Raw genomic sequence first — 22,438 nt, 5'->3', positions numbered from 1 at the left:
ATGTAGTGAACAAAGCAACATTTGTCCACTTAGTATATATTTAGTTGACTCTTTTTTCCATGCTGTTCTGGGGCTCTGCCAGGGATTTTCCAACCTCCAACCCCCTGCTTTCTCCCTCTCTCTGTCTCTTTCTTTACTTCACACACGCACACGTCCAACACAGACTGAAACTTCATGGCGAGGGAGCTGCGCCTTGGTTGTTGTTCCAACAGACTGCTTAATTGGGTGAGCCTAGCGTGTGCGTGCGTGGCTGTCCAAGTTAAAACTGATGTGTGTATGTCAGAAGGAGTACGCCCACACATACGCAGGACCAGTGTGCTTGTGTGTGTTTGTTTGTGCGTCGGGCCCGTAGGCCAGAGTGACATCATACTCCTCTGCTGCTGTCATCCAGCTGAACCCAGATCCACTCAAATGCAAAAGTCAATGATGTCATTAATTCCCCTCTTTCTCTTCCTCCCTCTCTCTCTTTCTCGGCCCGTGTGTTGTGGAGCATCCAACCAGACTAATGTTCAGAGACTAGGTCAGCTAAACTGCAGAAACCCGCACGGGCTGCATGCTTTGTCCTCAGGAGGTCGGGGCTAGCACAGGCTAACTGAAAATTAACCCTATGACACACTCAGACACACAGACACACACGCCGATTACAGCTGCGGACAGAAGTAAATCTTTTAGAGAGGCTTTTTTTTCTGTGTTAAATCATATTTGCGATCGGCTGGATCTGGAGGAGAGGAAATCATTGAATTAGTTTGTGTTGTTCAGCTGGTAATGAAATTGCCGCTGTTTTTATAGAATTTACTAATGTCATTATGTATGATTGGCAGGATTGTTGTTAGTTTTAAGGAAAACAAAGTGTGCATTGGATGTTATCATCACTTTAAAAGCCTATCCCAGCAGTTTTGCGTGTTTTGTCTGCTTAAACATTTGGACAGTTTCCAAAGCCTACCATAACTTTTCAGTTTGATTTCATGTGTTCCTAATTCATTTTCATTAATTTCTCTTAGTTTGAAAATCAACCTACAAAGGAATTGCAACTCTTTCATGCAATAAGCAAACAAATTCATATCATTTTTTTTACATTTTCCTTTCTTCTTATTGTTCATTGTCTAGCTTTGAATTTACAACATGAAAGCAATGCATTTCTTGAAGTGGACTCTCAATTAGCAGATGTTGGAGTGTCCTTGAGTGCACCTCCACGAAGTGTTTTAAAATAGGCCTCGCCTGGCAAATGCATTACAAAATGTTCACTTTAATGCACTTCCATGAGTGCCATCCCTTTTTAATTAATTTTATCAATTAATTATTTGTATAATCGGTTCATTGTTTAGTTTATAAAATGACAGAAAGTAGTGAAAAATACCCATCAACCTTTCCTAAAGTCCAACTTCTTCAAATGGTTTGTTTTGTTCGATCATATGTGAAAAACCCAAACAAATTCTAAAAAAAAAAAAAAGAAGATATAAAACAGAGAAAAGCAGCAAATTCTCGTGTTTTAGGTCATGGAACCAGTGAATGTTTGGCAGTTTTGCTTGATAAACGACCTAAACAATTAGTTGATTATTGAAATTGTTGTAGATCAATATCCTGTCAGTCAAAATATCATTTCAGCTCTGATCTCAGTCAAGTTTAAAGGATAGGTTCACATATTTTCAAGTCTATCTCAAAACAATACTGAAATGCCTATACAGTGTGTGTATCGAAAAGGACACTGGTCACTGTTATTGTTTGTGTTCTCCGTCCTCCATCACTTACATTCAAAGTGCGCTAAGAAGGGATCTCTGTATGGACAAAAGCAACAACTACGGCTACCAATAACACTTTCCATGTACATATGGGCATTGAGTGTTATTTTAAGATGGACCTGAAAAAATGTGAACCTATCCTTTAAAATCTCTGCAAGTTGATTTTTACCCCACATAGAAAACAATGGAGGAATGGCTGCATCAGAGGTAGAAAAATGAGTTTAAACACGTTTAAAAGGAGATGCTTTGGACAGGACTAGGCAATTATGTTGAATATGTGAGGTGTGTGACTAAGACATGCACGACCATTAGTGTAAAAGCACGACTTAATGCGATTCCTTTTTCATTAGCTCCTGATGCAACCAAAAGTCCCTGATGTGTTAATAAGTAAATTTGTTAATAAGTAAATCCAGCTCGCTTACAGCTTTAATACTGATGATCACGCACTCATGTTCATCTCACAGTACCCAGCCTCTCCATCTTAACAAATCCATTCCCCTGTATTCACTCATGTGATTCGTTCATTTACCTTTTGAAATACTGATGTCTGCTCAGATTTGGATCAAACATCCCTTTATCTTCCCGCTCCACACTCGTGCTTCACACCTCACAGGCAATCACACCGTAGCATGATGGCACCAAGATATGCCAGCAAGACCTCAGAGCGAGAGGGACCAGGTGAAGAGAGGACAGATGGAGAACAGGAGCAAAAACCAGCAAAAGTTTTTAATTAGGTAAAGCAAATGCTGATTTAATCAGAGAATCTTTCCAACCAAAAAGCAGAGACAGGGAGAAGATGGAATGCAGATGGATGGGATGGACACAGAGGGTGTAGAGGGAAATTAATAAAGACGGAGGCTCATTCGATGTTTGCTGGAGGTATTTTGATTCCCAGTAGAGGTGACACGACTCCATTCAGTCTCCTCCCCTTTCTTGGCTGTGCATCTATAGGTATCTCCATCTAAACCCTGATTGATGATGGCACGTGGGATTAGGACTAAAGTCTCGCTCACGTTTCCAACCACAGTAGCCAAGAAATGAAGGCAGGGGGGAGGAGGAGGAGGAGGAGGAGGAGGGTGCATACACTTTTGTATTCCTTGATATAGAAGCTAAACTGAAACTCTAGTAAAGATTAAGCCTTATTGTCTCTGTTTATTTATGAATTGTGGACCAGTTTTGGTAGTATTTTTGTGCTATGCCTTTCTGTGGAGGTTAAGACCACACGCACTATTTCCCAGCTTGAAAATATATTGTGTATTTACCAGAAACTATCTCCTATTCTACCTTATTTTCTCCTCCTATCCCATGTCTCACTTTCTTCCTTTTTTTCTTTTTCCCCGAATCTTTCACCTTATCCATCAGTGCCTCACTGGCAATCTGACCTGGACTCTGATATTTTCTCCCCTCACATAAAGATGTGAAAAAATGTCAGTGGAGAAACAGTGAGAGAGGGGAGTATTAGGAAATGTTGTGTGTCTGTGTCCTTATTCATCTGTAACTGTAACATGTGTCAGCAGCAGTATAATAAATGTCGATCTGAAACACATCCAACTGTTCTGATTCGTTTAAAGGCTGAAATTGATTTCCTTTAGCTGTGTCAGAGTGAGCACACCCCACTCTCCAGTTCCTTTTATCCTCCACAATATCGCTGAATTTCTTCAGTTTTTAAAACTCAGACTCTTTCCATCCTTCACCTTGCTTTACTTTCCCTCTTTCCCAAGCTTTTTTATTTTCATCCTCGTGCCTACGTCAAACTCTCTCCAGCTCTTTGTTTGATCTTGAGTGAATGCCCCAAGTGGAGCTCAGAGTGCTTTTTCTTTTTTTTTAATCTCCAGATATTGAGCAGCATGGTTTGGGCTTCTCTATCACGAGTCATGCTGCCCACAACACTTCTTATCTCCCTCACTTTTTCCCCCTTCCTCCTGATAAGGCTTCGCCCTGCACTTTGTCTTTCATTCTGCAGAATAGTGAGCCATTAACTGCTAACATTTACACAGAGTGACAGTGTGCTAATTAAATGTGTACATGTTCCAGCTGTATTGAAAGTCTGCAGCAGGCTACAGAAGCTGCTTCTCCTGCTCTGTGGTGTGTAGTCTAAAACAGCAGATTGTGCTGCAATCAAGCTGTGTGTGTTTGAGATCGGTGGGAGCCAACAGATCTGCGGCTGCCCTTGTTGCCAGTTGAGAAAAATGATGCCACTTGCGTCATGATAACAGTCCGGTGTCCATGTGGTGCCAGCCTTGACACTGATGTCCTGCTCTCTTCATGAATCTCATAGCTGAAATACTGGTGAAGTGAGGAATTTCATAGATGCATACTGTATCTGCATAGTGAGATGTTTTGTATAATATCATATCATATTATTATCATTGTATAATATCGTATAACTGACGTCTGTCAGTTATACACGCATGCAGAGGTCAGTGAGCAGACTGACATCGCTGATTGGAAATGAGTGACTATTAGAATTATTTTCACCTTTATAATCTGCTTCCCTAAAAAAATAGGATTATATGTATCATGTATTAGGGCTGCAACTAACAATTATTTTTCATTATCAATTATTTTCTCATTAGTGGATAAATTGTCTCATCTATATTTTGCTCGAGTGTGTGAAAACAGTCCAAAATCCAAAGACATATTGTGTGTCTCACCACAGAAACCAAAGAAAAGCAGCCAATCTTCACATTTGAGGAGCTGGAACCAGATAATTTTTGGGGTATTTTTGCTTTAAAAGTGATAGAAATAATTAATTGAATATCAAAATAGTAGTCAATCCGCCGACTGTTATGCTTAATCAACAAATCATTTAAGCTCTATAACGTCTAGAGGTTGAATCATGATTAGAGCTGAATGGATTAGTCAATTAATTGATTAAGCCATGTTCACACAAATATTGTTATTTATGGTATGATCATCTTGTGATTTGTTGCATTTTATTCAGGGACAAGGTTACGAGTCAGTGTGCTCATGGAAACCGCCTCTCAGTGTGCCAGCAGGCAGAAGATGCCATTTGTTGTTGAACTGAGTATTTCTCCTCTCTCTCTCTCTCTCTCTCTCTCTCTCTCTATCTGCCTCTCTTGTCTTTTCCTCCACTAACAGACATTCACGCAGTTTCATCCCCATGACCCAGTAAAACAATCAGGCATGTAAAGCTAGAGTGTGTGAGTTCCTGTGCTAAATATATATACTGACTCTGCAGGCACACGTGGATGTGTATGTGTTTGTGTGTGTAACTCACACTTCTGGCAGTCAAACATGAAAGAGAGAAGCACTGTCTGGCTATGCGCGTTTGTGTGTGTGTCCATCTTCAAGTTCACTGGGTGTGTGTGTGTGTGTGTGTGTGTGTTTGTGTGCATACTATGACAAGGTCAGAAGAGGAGACACGCAGACTTGCATGAGTCCTTGACAGGATGTCATGAATGTGTTAAAATACCATGAAAGAGCCCGCAACAGAATTGTGTTCTCCAAAGGAAAGTAGGATGCCTTCACTCTGCATGGTAACACTAAATGCGCTCAACAGAGCGTTAAATTCTACCTGTGGGGGAGGGTGACTAGTAATAGATCACAGAGGTCAGCAGAATCCCAAAGAGATGCCATTATTTTTAGTCTCCTCTTGTTTCCCGATGCCTTAAGTATCACCAAAGCCGTTCTGTCCAATCAAGGCGAGAAAAGGGTGATTAAATCATTAATTTTTTTTAACATGCAACTGCAGTAAAGCACACTCACTTATTTGAATGTGTTTCAAATTAGTATGCAAATGATTTCCTGCAGAAATCGTCTGTGTGCATACAGGTATGTATTTCAGCATTCATGTGTGCACATGCATGTCTGTGCATATGAATGTCTGTGCATAAATCTCCCTTTTTTTAGTCCCCCAGCATGTCACCAAACCGTTTCCGATTAATTAAAGTTAAATTAAATTATTGTGACAAGTTGAGTGTGGGCTCGATTATATTTATGGTAATTATCTTCATCAGCGTATTGTCTCCAGTGGGCCTAAAGTCATGGCCCAACGATTTGGTTGCTCCTCATCTCTAAACCACGGCCAGGATTTCATCTGGGCAGTTGAGATGTGAACAGATATAATTAACCTCTTGGTGCCTGTGGTGCAGCTCCTACAGGCTGCTCAGCAGCCTAATTGGTCTCTTACATCTGTTGTTAATGGGAGATCCAAGGGGGAAGCCCCAGCTCTGCATGTGTGTGTGTGTCTCTGTGTGTCTGTGTGTGTGTGTGTGTGTCCCGTTGCATGCATTCAGTCTGTCTGTAACAGATGGTGAGGAAAAAGAGGAGAACCCCATTAGAAATTCCATTAAAAATCATTATGAACACAGGTGCAGAGATGAGAGGAAAGAGGTTGTGTCTGTTTATTTGGTTTGTTTTCCCCTCTGTTATTGTCAGTTTGTCAGTTTCAGTCATGGGTAAAGGAAAACTCCCTGCAATGTGCTTTCATTTGACGGCCGAGTATTGTTGTTAAGCCCAGCAACTGCATAGAAGATGACTGCTCCAATCAGTGAGCTATGTGGAGAATTTTAAATGATGACATGACTCTAAACTTCTCAAAATCCACAGACTATTTAAACCAACCCTAACTAAAATAAAGCACAACCGCAACTTCAAGGACTACCTCTTTTCTCAAATTTATGAAGAAATCGTTACAGGCTTTCATTCCAAATCCATGGCAGATCTCTGGAAAGTTTGACATTGCCCGAACAGCTTGTTTTTCCAGCTTTACAATTGGAACCAAAACCCACTTAGAGCCCGGGGAATTTCATGTTTGTCTAATCAGATGTCCCTTGTACACAGGGGAAGATTATGAGACAACGGGCACCTGGGCACAGCAATCAATTAATAGGCCTCGTACCACTCCTAAATCGAAAACAAGACCCCCAGACTGAGAGAGTTTTGTGTCTCATTGTACGTGTTTTGTGTGTCTTTGTACTGTTTGTATGTCCAGTGTAGTTGTTTTCTTTCTCGTTGTGGTCATTTTCGTCACTTAGTAGTCATTTTGTGTCTTCTTTTTGTCATTTTTTATTTGTTTGTCATGGTTTTGTGTTTTGTGTCACTTTGTGGTTGTTAAGTGAATATAATTATTTTTTGTCCCTTTTTAGTCATTCAATGTGTCTTTGTGGGGTTGTTTTGTGTCTCTTTGTAGTCATTAATTGTCCTTATAGTTGGTTCATTGACATTTCAACGAGAAATGTTAATAGTCACTTCAAAGAGAGGCTGTGGCTCAGTAGGCCCATTCAGTAACCTAGGACACCTGTCCTAAGCAACTGTCCACTGTGACCACGGTGAGCAAATTTAATGAGGTGGCCCGCTGAGGTGTATTTCTCACTCAAACTAAACATAGCTGGATGCAACCGTCTCAGCTGTGTTCTAGGAAAATGTCAGAGCCCCGTTTATGAATATAAACTGCACGTAGAAGCAGACATGGCTGGTTGAGTGAAAAGCCAGAACACCAAATAATAAATCATCACAAAATAACCCCTGAAATACATTGAACATCACAGACATATCGCAGCGTGAGTGCAATAGAGGGTAGAATTCAGACCAAAAGATAAACTCTCATTACAAACTGAAATCAGTTATTAATAATTCTCATCAACCTTGCTGTGTAATGATCTTGTCTGCTGCCAACAGTGCCACTGTATGTTGTCTCCCCTCCAGATGGCAGATATATGATTGGCCCATGTTCGGTGTCTGGCGCACAGATTCTCTGTATGTGTGTGAGACCATTCTCACACCAAAATGGAAATCTGGTTTCCCATAACAACACTGTTACTGGATGAACAAAGCCAGTGCACACACATATACACACACACACACACACACACACACATATTGGATGGAACAAGTGTCCCGCCTCCTGTTCCTTCCTGGTTGTTTGTTACCAAGGGACAAAGCCCTGTTTTATGTGGAGAAAGGTTGAGACTGAGAAAGAGGCTTGTGTCAGAACCTGGAGCTGCTGCCAAGCATGACTTCGTGCTTCTGTTTCTTCCCCTAAAAGTCACAGCAATAAGAAGGATGTCTCTCTTCAGCTCATAACTACTTTCAGTCACTTGGTTAAATTCAGGCAGAGATGTCATATAGAAGTTGGTGTGCTTTTTTTGCAATTTGACAGGGTCATCCAAATCACTGTGTTTGTGATTCATTTTGCTGCAGTCACAACTGCGTCCCTGTCCCTATCTGGTGATGCGTACGCACCAAGCTCCATTGTCATTCAAAAAGTGGGGGTTCCCTGTCTACCTTATAATGCCTTTGATATATTTATGTTGTCAGAAGGAAAGTAGTAGTAGTTTAGAGATGGGCCAGGACTTATTAAAGGTTTAATACAGGTACAGATACTGTAGTTTACGATATATTTGACATCATCTTAAAAAAATAAGGCTAACAACATTTTCCTTGTGTGAACATCTCCCATGAAAGACCAGAAGCAGCCATGTTTTATTCTGTTTCCTAATTCTTTCCGACTATCCCAGAATATCTGTGGCTATCAGCCCCAAGCCCATTGGTTCCTACTGAAGACATAAATCGCAAATATATATAATTTCATTATTTTTTTCAAAGGGCTAAAAAAATTGCTAAAACATCTGGACACTGTCGTCAGAAAGGAATAGACTATATTAGACCAAATCAGCATAGGAAATACTTTTTATTTGGATCAGTTCATTGTTGCTTTTGGTCTTTAGATGGGGTTTGTTGACAAAAGAAAAACGTAGTGTACCACTAGATTTATACTTTAACCCTTTGTGCCACTGTGCATCTATCTGAACAACAGCTGAATAAAAGTTATACAAAGGTTGTTAAAGGGTTTTGACCTTTTCGGCTCACAAGGAGGAAGATTAAAGCACAGACTGTGGAGCTGTTACATTACAATTCAGCTTGTTATGTTAACTAATAAGTACGAAAATGAGGTATTAGTCTCAATTTTATACTTTTCTTTGCACATCCAGAGCTCTTACATGGCAAGACATTTGATTCAAACACAACTGTATCTTTAAAACTGTAATTGTTTTGATATAGTTGTATGAGAGTGAAGAGTAAACAAATGGGCTGTGAGACTAAAAGATGCAACATTTCCTGTGAATCCGTTTGTGCGTGTGAAGGTAAATTGAGTTCAGCCACTAACAATGAAAACCACTACACAGACAGGTAATTACAGAACTTCAAGCTACAGCTTGTAACTTTTTTCTGATATTATTTAGTTGAACTATGCTCCAAAAGATATCTTCATTTGGAGAGGTGCCATCAACGGCTTCTGTGGCCCAGACTCATTGAACAGCCTGGCAGCAGCGCAGAGACATTCCCTTCTAAAGTTACTGAGCGAGCCTTGCCCTCCTAACCAAATACAGAAGACCAAAGTCAGGGGTGGGAGTAACGGTTGCCAGTCAATATGTGAACACACTTCTGGTCTACTACTCCTCTCGCACAGAGGCTTCAGGCTCGTATTAGCTGCTGAAAGACGCCACTATGTTCGATTCACTGGCTAGCAAGCGCCTGATTCTTGCATTAGCTGAGGCAGCGTCCACGTCAATTTTATGTCTGCACATTGGAAAATTCTACAAGGATACCCTCTGGCTTCAGCTTAGCATGTTGATGCTCGACACATCCCACATTATAAAGTCTGAATATTGTTCTAAACAGTCTACCACTAAAAGGTACTCTCTTATTTGCATTAGCAACATAGAAGGGAGCACGAGGAATCGAGGATAAATATTAGAGACAATGAATATAGTCTCGCTTTTTTTCCTCCCACAGTCAATTCATTCCTAGCCTTGTTTCACAATCGCAGTTTCATGAGCGAGAGCGAGGCAGGCAAATAGGGAGAGAGGTGAATAGGTTAGAGACAGAGAGCGAGAGAGAGAATACAAATCCAGACTGCTGCTAAGCTCGAACCCCCTGAGTTTAGGGATCACTAGCGTTGAGCAAGATCTGCTCCACATATCCAGCATAATCCCTCCGCCACACCATGAACACTCTGTCTTTGAGAGAGGAGAGTGCGTATAGGTGTGTGTGTGTGTGTGTGTGTGTGTGTGTGTGTGTGTGTGTGTGTGTGTGTGTGTGTGTGTGTGTGTGTGTGTGTGTGTGTGTGTGTGTGTGTGTGTGTGTGTGCGTGTGTTTTGTAAAGCAGGGTGTTGGGATATTGGTGTATATACAGTATGTGCAAGAGTTAAGAAGGAGTTATTCTGCCTCAATGGGCCATGTCTTCCAACTTTCTTTTCTTTTTTACCCGGTTATCTCTTTCATTTTGGCTTTCAGATTCCTCTCACTGTCACAGAAAGGCACAGGGAACTGTATGAAACCCACTAGGGTGTTTTAAAAATTGACCCTGTCCGGCATTATTGAAATTTAATTTGGACCTTAAACTGCATCACTCTCCATCTCAAACCTCAAAATATACTGGGATGGTACAATTCTTTCCACCATTAATAACTAAAGAAGCCAAATACGCAAATTAAAACTGGAATTAGCAATTTCCGAATTAATGCAAACATAACTAAAATTTGAACTTGAATCATATATAGGCAAACTTTATATAAGACATTAAATTTACATGATAACATTTAGCGTGATGGGAAAAATGAATCCATGAGTCATTTGTTTTTTTTTAATCAATCCTGTAAGGGAATGTTGAAATCTCCCTGTTTTCTGACCTCCCCTCCCAATAATTCTTACACAGTCCCTTAGGAGGCAGACAAAAATACATATGCTGTGTGATCATGCACTCGGCCTGCAGCTGGTAAAAAAACAAAAAACAACCAGGTTCGCTCGCATCTCAGAGGTTTTCCATACATCATTGGCCCCAGCATCTCTGTTCTGGTATGGTGTGTTTCCATTTGGTGTATTTGTGTGTGTGTTTAAATGTCAGGCTGTGTGATGATGAGAGAATCAAGGTGAGGGGGGGCTGATTCCCATTTGACCTATGTTTGACCCCAGGAAGGATGTAACTGATGGGAGGAAGGAAGGGTTTAACATGGATGTACAAGGACAGTAGGATCTCTTGTGGGGGTTGTATGGCCACTCATCATGCTCCTCTTTGACCCACACACACATTCACAGCTTCGTCTTTCTCTCTTTTATCTCGCTGTCAGTCTTTTTGTGATTCTCCATGCTGTTGTTTTGACTTTAAAACAAGCTCTCCCTGCCATGCTTCTCTCCCTCTCCCTCTACTGTTTTCTCTTTAATCTCCACTCAGGTCGTGTGCGAGAGCCTCCCCTTCTCTGGTCCACCTCTGTCTATTTATAGCTCCTAAGCCCCGGTCCAGCAGGAGCCTCGAGGGGCAGCTTGTAAACCAAGAGTCTGTCTCTCTAATCTGGCCAGTTGATTAGCTAATAAACCTCTGTCAACCCATCTACTGCTCACTGCAGGTGACATGCAGGATTGATGGTACTTTAAGTAACTCTTTCTTTCTTTTCCATTTCTCTCTTTCATTTTTCATTCTGCTGACATGTACTTGATGGATGATTTCAGCCGTACCTGGGGCAGACTGTAATTTCTAAATGCTGCAATTTCAAGCTTGACATTTTTCTTGTCTTGTACCCGGCATAATATCAGAAATACTCGTGCACCTTCATTCACTCTCACAGCTCCCTCATCTGTCTGTATCTAAATCACTACCTCATTCACTTCTTGGCAAAAAAAATTAAATCCAGCGTGCCACTTGGTTATGATTAGGTCCATACTTCCACTGAAGCCAGCAGCAGACTGACGTCAGGTGGTTTAATAAGTGTGACTCATTGGGCCTGGGAGAGATGGCTGTCCTGAGGACACAGTCTGCAGCAGCTGAACAGGCACTATGGAAGTGCACCAACTGGCCATCTGCATTCATGTTATGAAATTAAAAACAGTTGGCAAAGTGCTGCTGAGCTGGGACTCTGCTTTCTGTATCCAACTAGTAGACAGATGTGCCAGCAGTTTTGATATCAGCACTAGCTTTGTGTCTCTGAAAAACAGGAATAACTGTCATAATGTTGTGATAGGCCGTTTCCTGCAGCCTCTTGGTTTTTTGATCTGTTGGCTTTCTGCAAACACTGGTTGTGGTTTTTCAAAACCTCCCATTTTGGCACACAGCATAACCTGGCAGCTGAACTTTCCATTGAGTCAATTTAGCGTTATTGTTGAGCTTCTCTGCACCACTGAGCAAAAAGAACATAGACAGCATCCGCTGTGGTTGTCAGTGGATTATTGTCAAAGTGTTCAGGAGTACTCCAGCACATGGTGAGACAGCTGGTTTCATGACATTTTCTCAGAGGGAATCACTTCAATGTAATTTTTGTTTTATCCTTTGTATGTGTGCATATGTTTACATCCTTACCTAAGTCTATAAATGTGCCATTGCAGTGAAGGAGTGAGTCAGCTAAAAAGCCAGACAGCTCGGATCAGCACAGGGCTGCTGCATAAGATATTTTATACATGAGGTCGCTATGCATTGCTCAAAATGTGAGAGCACTCCCTCTGTGTTGATCATAAGCATTTCCCCTGGACTATTTTAGTCTTTTTTCTCCTTCAGTGTATTGACCTTTGTGGCTGATGAGAGTGCTGGGGGTCGATCAGAGCATGTGTCCACCCTCCAGCGTTCATTATTGATGACAGTGAGCTCAGTAAATGACTCAGAAAAAAGGTGGAGATGGAAGCAGAGGCGGGTGTGGTTATTTTAGAGCAGGGAAATTTAACTGCAGAGAGTGTCTGTTTTTCTATTTGCCCTTCCTTGAGTCCCTGTGGCTGAAGTGATGGACAAGCACTTAAGCCGGCAGGTGGTCCTGCCAGAATGACATCGCCTTGCAGAGGAAGGTAATAGGGAGCAGCGTGTCACGATGCATTAGGGTGAGCAGATAGATGGGCTCAGGGGTCCGTCTCGGATTTGTGACCCTGCCATTTATTGACCAGATAATGAAACACTGACAGAAAAAGAAAGTCAGGCAGATGCTGAGGAAGACCAACAGAAATAAAGTAATTTAAGCAGCTGACTGACAAGTGTGAATAGCACACTGGAGCGGATGGATATTGGTGGGGTATAATGATCCACTTTTGTGGGGTTAAAAGAGAGCTAGGGGGTGTATGTGGTGATGGGTTTGTTGTTTAATGAAGATTGACATCTCACTGATACTGCCTCTCTGGACATAAAGTATGTCACCTGAGCCCCAGTGCAGCATCAGGAGCAAATATACCCGAATCCACACTGCCTCTGGCGTGGTCACATCAGTGTCACACCGTCAACACACATTTATTGTATGAAAACAAACACCAAACCTAAGCTTCGCTGACCTTTTCTGATTTTCGTCCTGCCTATGAACGTGTTACTGGGCGTTGACTTGTCCCAGAGGTTTTAACCAGGGAGTAGGGTGACAGACAGAGGATGTTAGTGCAGAGCCGTGGAATAACAGTGACAGCCAGTCATTGTTTTTCAACGACTGATGGTGTCATGCTCTCATTGTGTCAGTGATGGGAGCAGACCCACAACAGATGCTGAACAGATAATAGAATCTTTATCTCTGGATATTCACTCTGTGACACCAATGTGAATATGAACAAGGACTACTTCAAAGAACGTGTCTCAGGTGAGCAGAAAGTTATTAAGATCCAGTTTTATCTACGGAATACACTTTGTCAGTGTGTTCAGATGAAGTAAGATTTGCGTTGTGCATTATGAAACAAGAAAGCTTTTCCCTTGAGTAGAAATCTGTCTGTAAGCCAATATATGAGTTTATAAACTGAGGCAGACGTATTTCTCATTGTGCTTATGAAGTCTCTGCTGGAAGTGTAATGTATTAGATTGTCCCCCATGCAGTTTTCACCTGACTCCATGTCTCCAGATGGAGCGTTTTATTATTGGAAATTTCACTTGGTGGGCAGATGAGAATATTAGACAGTGCATACATGAAGAGCGTTATCATAGATTTGCAGCGTGTCACACCTTGTGAACCTCGAAGTCTAATTCTGCTCTGCAAATGCTTTCCACCAGTGTCCTAGTCACACTGGCAAAGTGGGATGGTTATGGATGGCAGAAGATTTGTACAGATATTCATGGTCCCCGGAGGATGGCGCCTACTATTTTGTTGATCCCGTGACTTTTCCTCTAGTGCCACTAGCATGTTGACATTTGTGGTTTTAGCTGAAATGTGCCCCTCAAGATTAATTGTAATAACCTTGGTCATCCTCTGACCTTTCATCTAGTGCCATCAAAAGGTCTGAATTTTAGTAGATCCAATACTTGGTCATACCTGACAAAATGACAGCCTTACCTGTACTTTGTACAGGTTAAACTGAGATGGTAAACATGGCAAACGTTATAGTGAGACTGTGCTTCCAATAAAAATGACAGAATCGGTCATTTCAGCAAGTGCCCCAAAACGACATATGTTTACATTTAGATGATGGCATTTTGGACAAAATGTCAGATTTAACATAGGACTTCAATGACGATGAAGGTCCAATAAACTTAATGAAGTTGTAATTTTAACCCAAAACACCATGTTTTCCTAAACCTATCCAAACCTTAACCTTGGTGTTGTCAAATCATACATCAGTGGATTTATTTTTAAACCGTGATTTGTACAGGCACACACAAATAATGTCATCCTGCTGATAGGGGCAGCAAATCAGGAAAAACTACTGTGTCCCTCTAGAAGGCGTGGACAAATGGCGTATTTTTTCGTTTAATTTGGAGGAGTTGTTGATCATACCTGCTAATCAACAGCATGTTAGCATTGTCATTGTGAGCATGTTAGCATGCTAATGTTGCACCGCGGTGCCTAAGTACGGCCTCACAGATTTACTAGCAAGACTGTAGACTCTTAGTCTCGTTTCATGTGAAGCAGTGTTTCAATGAAATCTATGTGTCTTTTCCTGCGTGTCCAACAAGCTATTAATCACACGGCGGCAGTACTAGCTGTGACAGTGACTCAACAGGCTCCTTGCAAAAAAAACGGAGTACTGGGGGACACTTCTGTGTGTACATGTGTGTATAGCTATAGCTGTTTTTTTGTGAACTGTAATTGATAGATTCAGCCATTCCGAATTTGTTCAGATTACCATTTTCTGCTACAAGTGTCAAGCGTCAACCATCCTGTCTAACTGATGGCCTCCCCGACAAAATACAATTCATAACCAATAAACAGACAAAGAATTTTGCTCACTAATTGAATTTGTCCTCGCAAAAAAATCTGTGAAATTGTATTTCCGGCCTGTTCTGCCAAAGAAAATAACTTCACTGGACCTTATGGGATTTTATACTTCAGAATAGTTGTTGTGATGCATTAAAAGTATATCTGAGCAAGTGTGGCATCATATATCATTTTGTTTCAATATATTATTTAGACATCAAGAACTAAAATTTTAAGATTACCATGATTTAAGTAGATATACAGCATTTGGCTGGAAAGTAAAGTCTGGCTGTATGTAATGGTGTTTTTCCACCTAAATATTATCAATGTTTGAGATTGTTGCAGCAAATTAGAATTTTACAAAAGGAAGAGGAAAATTTTTTTATTGTTTTCGATTAGTTGAAATTGTTGTTTTTTTTAATGAATAAGAATGCCTAATCTACTGTATATTAATTATAACTCCAGAAAGACCAACACACATCTGTGTTACACTTCTCCCATGTTATTATGATATTAAAAACGCCTTTTATTTTTTCAGTTGGAAAATCATATTTATTACAAATGTTGGCAATTGCAGAGGGGGGAAATTGTGTTTTTAGAAATTTTATGTCTTGTGTTCCAAGTGTGTTTTATTGCAGCAATAATTGAATGGACTGCATTTAATTTTCTGGCAATGAAAACACCATAAACCTAATGAATCAATTTATCTACAAACAAATATTTGGGTAGAAGCTCTGGTCTTGGATTTCCTGAATTCCCCGAGCAGTTTTTGTTTATCTAAGAGACTCAGATGCTCATGACACCAATTTGCTTCTGCCAGATTGTCTGAATTCAGACCCTTTCAGAGTATTTGAGATATTGTTGTACTTGATTGTTTGAGAATGTTATTTACCCAAGTCAAGAGCCTCCTCAGATTTAAATAATGTTACCAGGCAGTCAGGGTTTAAAGCAGATTCACAGAGGGAACACAGTGCAGATCTGCCTAATCACCAGATGCCTGCTCTCTAATGCATAATGCATCAGACTGTTATTACAAGTCTGCAGGGAAAACACAGCAGTGATTAACATTAATATTTCATCAAACGGCTGTGAAATCAAAGGCTTAATGGAGGAAACTCTAGGTGTGTTTGTGTGTGTGTGTGTGTGTGTGTGTGTGTGTGTGTGTGTGTGTGTGTGTGTGTGTGTGTGTGTGTGTGTGTGTGTGTGTGTGTTGTGTGTTAGTGTGGGTGTGTGTGTGTGTGTGTGTGTGTGTACATGTGTGTTATCATTAATGAAGTGGACCCTGGTGGCCTTGCTTGGCCACTATCGGGGTGTCAGGTGGAGAGGTGATAATAATGTGTTAAGTTAGTTTAAACTCAAAGAACAGACAGACGGACATTGAAAACAGGCTCATGAATAAAGGGTTTACTAGAAGAGCACTCAGCTCTTTGAATCGCACAAGGGAAAGGCTGTCACAGACAAAGAGTCTGAATGTACGAAAAGTGAGCTCTTGTTTTGAACAGTGTTTTTCTGCTTGTAATCCAGTCCTGGCTTTTTTTCTCATTTTTTCTTTCAGTGAAATTCTGGCAGATTCCGCTTTTTCGGATCTCCATAACTTGAAGAAAAACTGAATCTTGTCAAAGACATGTTCTGAGAATGGATATTTTGAAAAATAAACTTTCATCAAAAAAGATAGTAACAGTAAATGTAACAGTGACAGTAAATTTTTTAACTGTCAACCCAACTGGAAATAAAGACATAAATAATAACAATAAACAACAAGTCACATACTCTCAACTATTAACAGATCAGAAATAGATTTTTAAAATGCTGCCTATAAAACTTTTCTGTACATTTTCTATTTGTAGATCTGCAAACATGCAATGATGCAGTATATCTGTAATAAGCTGATATCTGCTAAAAATATTAACCTCCCAATATATCGGTCAGAGTCTCCAGGGTTTGCTGAGACCAGATGCAACTGAAGTATATTAAAGGAATAGTTCAACATTTGGGGAACTACACTGAACAAACCCCTGGACAGAGTCAGGTTAGGTATTTCCCCCTGTTTCCAGTCTTTATGCTAAGCTAAGATAACCGTCTCCCGGCTCTAGCTTAACATTAAGTGTCCATCCACTGTTGGTGATATAGAACTTTTCATCTAACTCTTGGCAAGAAAGCGAAGAAGAACGTTAACCAAAATGCCAACCTAAACCCAAAGAGAACTACACTCAGGAACAACTTAGGAACGTCAAGCTAAAACGAATGCAGTCTAATAAAACAGTCCTGCAATAAATCCTACCATCAGGATGGTTATAATGTTCAGGTTTTATTGAAACTGTTTCAGAGAGGTCTTTCTAATATTTAGTCTACCTTCACTGATGTAAATGGGGTGGACGAAACACTAGCACAGCCTCCAAAATGAACATAAAGTTGAATCAACACTTCTCTAAAACAGTAGGATTTATTGCAGGGCTGTTGGATTATGCTGCATTACTTTTAGCCAGGTGCATCTAATAAATTGGCCACTGTTCTATTTGCTACTCATCCCGCTGAAAATAAAGCTGTTATCTACTTTGGCACAATGGGAGAGCACTACATGCACTAACTGACTCATAAAGCCACCAGTTCCCTAATACGGCAGCCGAGTAACATTTTCCACGTCTCTGTGTTTCCTCAGATGACAGTGCGTCAGCAGCCAGCAGTATGGAGGTGACTGACCGCATCGCCTCCCTGGAGCAGAGGGTCCAGATGCAGGAGGACGAGATTCAGCTGCTGAAGTCTGCTCTGGCCGATGTGGTCCGCAGGCTCAACCTGTCTGAGGAGCAGCAGGCCATGGGGTCACGCAGAGGACCCACCAAAGGTAACATACAGCGCAGGTGCTTGTGTTTTGTGCTGAGCTTATGAGTCAGTTCATCCGGGAATCAAGAAGAGAGTCAACAGGTTCTCTGGTATCACAAATTCTTTTGACATGTATGGTTACAAATACACTGGCCTGCTCACCCATTTTTGGTAGGCATCCTTTCTTTCCTTTCCCGCGTTCCTTTCTCTCCAGATGATGTCTCCTTCAAATCCTGTTTTGCTCCTTTCTCTGGCTGACTAGTTGTCCATCTCCTGTCCCTTTTCTTCTCCTGGACTGTGTTGTGTCATTAAATGTATTGTGTGTTACATGTATAGACCCTGCTTTGATGAGAAAGTCTCCCTCAGCAGACAGCAATGTTGGGAAGCCAGGTAGGCCGACTGCGAAGTCTGTCTGCACTAACCAGGCCTGCTGTTGTGTATACAAGCACACACATTTCAGTCACTGCCTGCTAATATTGTGTTGTTTATAGTGGGGTATTTCAATGGGAAACAAAGAGTTACTTTCAGTACTGCACTGCCTGAGGTCAATGCGCTGTGTTGTGAGTATAAAGACTTCCAGTAGATAGAAATAATATTGTTGACCAAGGGAAACACTCAACATGCCCCTTTTCAGTGTTTTTGAGTCCAAGAACTCTACGATAATATTAAGTTATCAATGAACTGTCACAGCATTGTGAGAATAAGTTGCTAAGCACATGTTCTGTTAGTGTCTGTGTATGCAGCATTTCTGTGAAAGGACAATTCCCCCCTTAAACTCTTTTCTTTATTAAAAAAGGAGGGGCTGTTGCCGAGGCATTTTTTTTTTTATTCCCACTGAAAACCGCCCAAACATAATGATGCAACCTCACATGGACACAGTAACAGAAACAATGTTGCACAGTTCACCTCAAACTACAGCCTCAGCCTCAGAAGTTATAGTAAAGGAGTAGTTCGACATTTTGGGAAATACATTTATTCCCTTTCTTGGCGAGAGTTAGATGAGACGGTTGACCCTGTTCTAGTCTTTGTGCAGTAAATATGAAGTAGGGAGCAGCTGGTTATCTTAGCTAAGCATAAAGACTGGAAGGCAGTAATTTTATATTGAACAGGCAGGCATGAGATCTAACTCATCTAACTCCTGGCAAGAAAGCAAATTAGCATATTTCGCCAAAATGTCTAACGATTTCTTTAAGTTAGAGTTGAATCAACACCTTTCTGACACAGTCTCAGTTTAGCTTCAATAGTCCAGAATTAAATTCAGCTACAAAACAGGTTTCCTCACAAGTAAAAGGCACAACTCTTAATTTATTTAACTCAAAAAACTCTCTCTGTGCTGTTCCTTCTACTGTTGCTCTCTCTGAATGCATTATGTTTCCATCTGTTCTCTTAGTGAGAAATGTAGGAAGCAGACCTAAAAAAAACTTAAAAAGCAGCACATCATCACAGAATAAGAGAGCGCTGAAAATCAGAGATTGTTTGATGAGAGGCTTTCCCGCTTTTGTTGTGTTTTTACTGTGTAACAATGCTGCATGTGTCGATTTTAAGCTGAGGTGTGTTTGATACACTCTGTCTTTCAAATAGTACCTTCACCCCAGAGGCCGATGAAGCCTGCATGTGAAATCATCTGCACTTCATGCAGGTTTTTATGTCCACAAATGTGCATTTGATTGATGAAACAGAAACAGATTATGATTCTGAGCTGCTGCCAGTTTCAGTCTCTGGAGTGAATCTGGATGGATGGAGTTTCAGTTTGATTTGGGAGATGGAGGATGATGACTCAGACTTAGAGCTACTTTCCCTCATTGTTCTCCACTTTGAGCTGCAGGGAGCCAGCAGCCTGCTCCCCTCTACTGAAGCACAGTGATCTGCTTTGGAAGGCTTAACGCATGCAGCCAGACTGCACATGGACAGTCATGGACACACAGAAACATACACATTCATCCTCTTTAACATGCTAACAAAATTAAAACCTCAGTTTGCCCCTGCTGCGTAATTACTACATGAAAGATAACAGAGTAAAACATGTGTGTAGTCCTGAGTGTGCTTGCAGGAGTGTGTGTGTACGTGTGTGTGTGTGTGTGTGTGTGTGTGTGTGTGTGTGTGTGTGTGTGTGTGTGTGTGTGTGTGTGTGTGTGTGTGTGTGTGTGTGTGTGTGTGTGTGTGTGTGTGTGTGTGTGCCTGATCATGTGTGTGTGAGTAAATGTGTGTTACCTGCTGTCTGAAACAGTGTCTATTAAATATTTATCACTGCAGATAAAGCTGCAGCTTAGATTTGTTATTCTGGGCTTGCCTGACTGGCGCGTGTGTGTGTGTGTGTGTGTGCGTGCGTGCATGCGTGCGTGTGTGCGCATGCATGAATTTTTGTGTGTTTGTATATGTGTGCACGCACCTTTTGTGCTTTTGTACCACCTCCCGGAAACAATATGTGAATATACAGCTTTTATATGGAAAAGCGATTGAAACAGAAAAATATTATCAATGAAATGAGAAGAAAAACTAAATTAAAAACATTAAACTAAGATGATCCAGATTTGGATCACAGTCTCTTCATTCAGAGTATACATGTGTATGTGTGTTATATACGTTTGTTATATTATTTCTTCACTGAAGAGGGTGTATATGTGTGGTGTTTAAGGCTGCAAAAATAATGAGTACACCAAATATCTCACCAACAAATAAAAACTGTTAAGGCTCAATTTTAGTTTTTTATTGTCATCATTATCATTATAGACACACTTAAGTGGACTGGACACAGTGATATCTTAGAAAATTCTAATTTATCATGAATCGAAGGTGAAAAAAGATAAGGAGTTTTGGGCAAAAACAAAATGTCCAATTTTTTGTGTTCTTAAAATGTCAATAATTTTATTTGTTTTTTATTTGAAAAATTATGTTTCTCATGTAATTATTGTGGTGATCATAATCACATCAATGAAATATACAAAATTTCTAACAAAATACTACCAGTAATATTGAGGAAACATGCATAAACCTGCGACCCCAATGCATGCTGGGAGACTATGCACTACACCTACCCACTGGGATGCAACAGCGTGTCTACATATAGTTTTCTAGATTTTTACCTCATTTCAGTTACTATCAAGAATGCAACCTCCCTGAGCAGCATGCTGCAACGTCTCACTCACATGTTACTTTAATGACACTACAGCAGCTGATACTGACCCTGGTCCAGTATCCAATTTTTTTCTTCTGAGCGTGCCCTGCTTTTGTCCTTTCTCTTCCAGCCAGGCCAATGATTGCCACCCTGCCGTTACGGCCCACAGTAAACAACGGGACCATCCTACCAAAGAAAGGCAGCGGCACTCTGCCCTCCCCATCTGGATGTGGATCCCGGAAGGACACCAGCACGCCAGCCAACAAGAGGTGAGGAAACTAAACCTACAACATTGTAACTGAAATAATTTGGGATGCAAGTATAAGTTGAGTGCTTTCTGTCAGTTTCTGCAGATTTTGTAGTGTTGCTTTACTGAACCTTCCGGCCCCATTGACACTGCTGTAAACCTGTTCAGTCCAGATATAGCTGCATGGAGGCCAGGTTGTGAGGTCTTGCATTTATTCAATTTTTCTCTCCAGACATTTTATTTGTCTTGACGCCAATTTTTCATCGTGTCTGTCCGTGCCATGTCAGATAGTTTCAGCCATGAATCGCCACATTTCTGGCTTTTTATCAGCCAAAGCCACTGACACTACACAGGGCTGATAAACAGAGAAACAGTGTTGTCATCACCGTCTCTGCTTCTCTGTCACGTGCGTGTGTGTGTGTGTGTGTGTGTGTGTGTGTGTGGGCGTTCATACATGCATGTGGAGCACAGGTTATCAATCTTGTCTGTCAGGGGAACAATAGCCTTTCCCCGTCTCTGAATGACATTAACATAATCAGCTGAAGCTCAGCAGACAGCAGGGACCAGCTCCCGTCCAAACAGATGTTAACTCCCCTGAGGTGCTGCTTCCTTGTTTTTCCATGTGTCTACTTCTATTTCTTCCTCGGGGATGTTTTACAGCAGTGAGATTTGATACTTTTTCAATGCTCGCTGACTCTCACCTTGAGAATTACTGGAGAGGACAGTAAAGAAATGGATCTGCAGATTGAAATGTAACCAGTATGAGGCTGGTTGATAAAAACAAACCCCAAACACCAAGCAGTATCACTGCAGGGAATGGGATCTGGTGTATTTATTGGTGTATGTACTCGGCCTGGTGTATTTCTGTGTGGTCCCAGGGGTTGGCTTGTGTTTCTCTGAATGGTTTCAAGCTTAGCTGAGTCTTTCTACTTCATTGTTTCTTGAACTTTGAACTTTTACACAAAGACCATTTGACTCTTCATGAAGAAGAAGTGCTGAAGTCATGGGCCCAAGCCCCCCCGACACCCACTGACAATCATCCCTCAGAAAAACCCTCCTTCTAGAATCTCATTTTGATTGGTATAAATTTGATAATATAAATCAGCATGAAATTGTGGAATTTAGTTTGGTTGAGTTATAACTTGAGTGACTTGTCCTTAGTCATCAGTTGTTTTCCCTCGTTATCTTTTCCTGTTGTGTTGTCTGTCTTTCCCATCTTTCCTGCCTTGCATGTCCACTCTTTTGTATTGTCCCTCTCTTATAACATGTCCTTTCCACTATGATGTTATATCCTGTTTATGTCCTGTCCATCTCCTGTGTGATGTCCTTCCAGTCTGCCCAGTTTTTCCTCTCTGTCTCGCTCAACCAGAATTCTCTATCTGCCCCTCAGGTGAGAGTGTCACCAAATTAC

The 22,438-nt window shown here is 41.0% G+C and overlaps 1 protein-coding gene across 8 annotated transcripts in view; it reads left to right on the top strand.

Annotated features, from left to right (window-relative positions):
* eml1 (EMAP like 1) overlaps window positions 1-22,438 on the top strand; it is a 54,757-nt gene that overhangs the window by 15,697 nt on the left and 16,622 nt on the right. For 5 of the 8 annotated variants that reach the window (XM_040136714.1, XM_040136713.1, XM_040136712.1 and 2 more), the window contains 4 exons: window positions 17,505-17,687; window positions 18,002-18,055; window positions 20,911-21,049; window positions 22,361-22,417. In XM_040136714.1, coding sequence (XP_039992648.1) covers window positions 17,505-17,687; window positions 18,002-18,055; window positions 20,911-21,049; window positions 22,361-22,417 — 433 coding nt within the window. The remainder of the gene's footprint in view (window positions 1-17,504; window positions 17,688-18,001; window positions 18,056-20,910; window positions 21,050-22,360; window positions 22,418-22,438) is intronic. The other 3 variants (XM_040136716.1, XM_040136717.1, XM_040136720.1) reach the window with 3 other exon arrangements.

This window comes from Xiphias gladius, chromosome 10 (assembly GCF_016859285.1).
Source record: "Xiphias gladius isolate SHS-SW01 ecotype Sanya breed wild chromosome 10, ASM1685928v1, whole genome shotgun sequence".
NCBI classification, from domain to species: Eukaryota; Metazoa; Chordata; class Actinopteri; order Istiophoriformes; family Xiphiidae; genus Xiphias; species Xiphias gladius.
The sequence above is the reverse complement of the archived record's forward strand: the minus strand, read 5'-3'. Positions and strand labels throughout refer to the sequence as shown.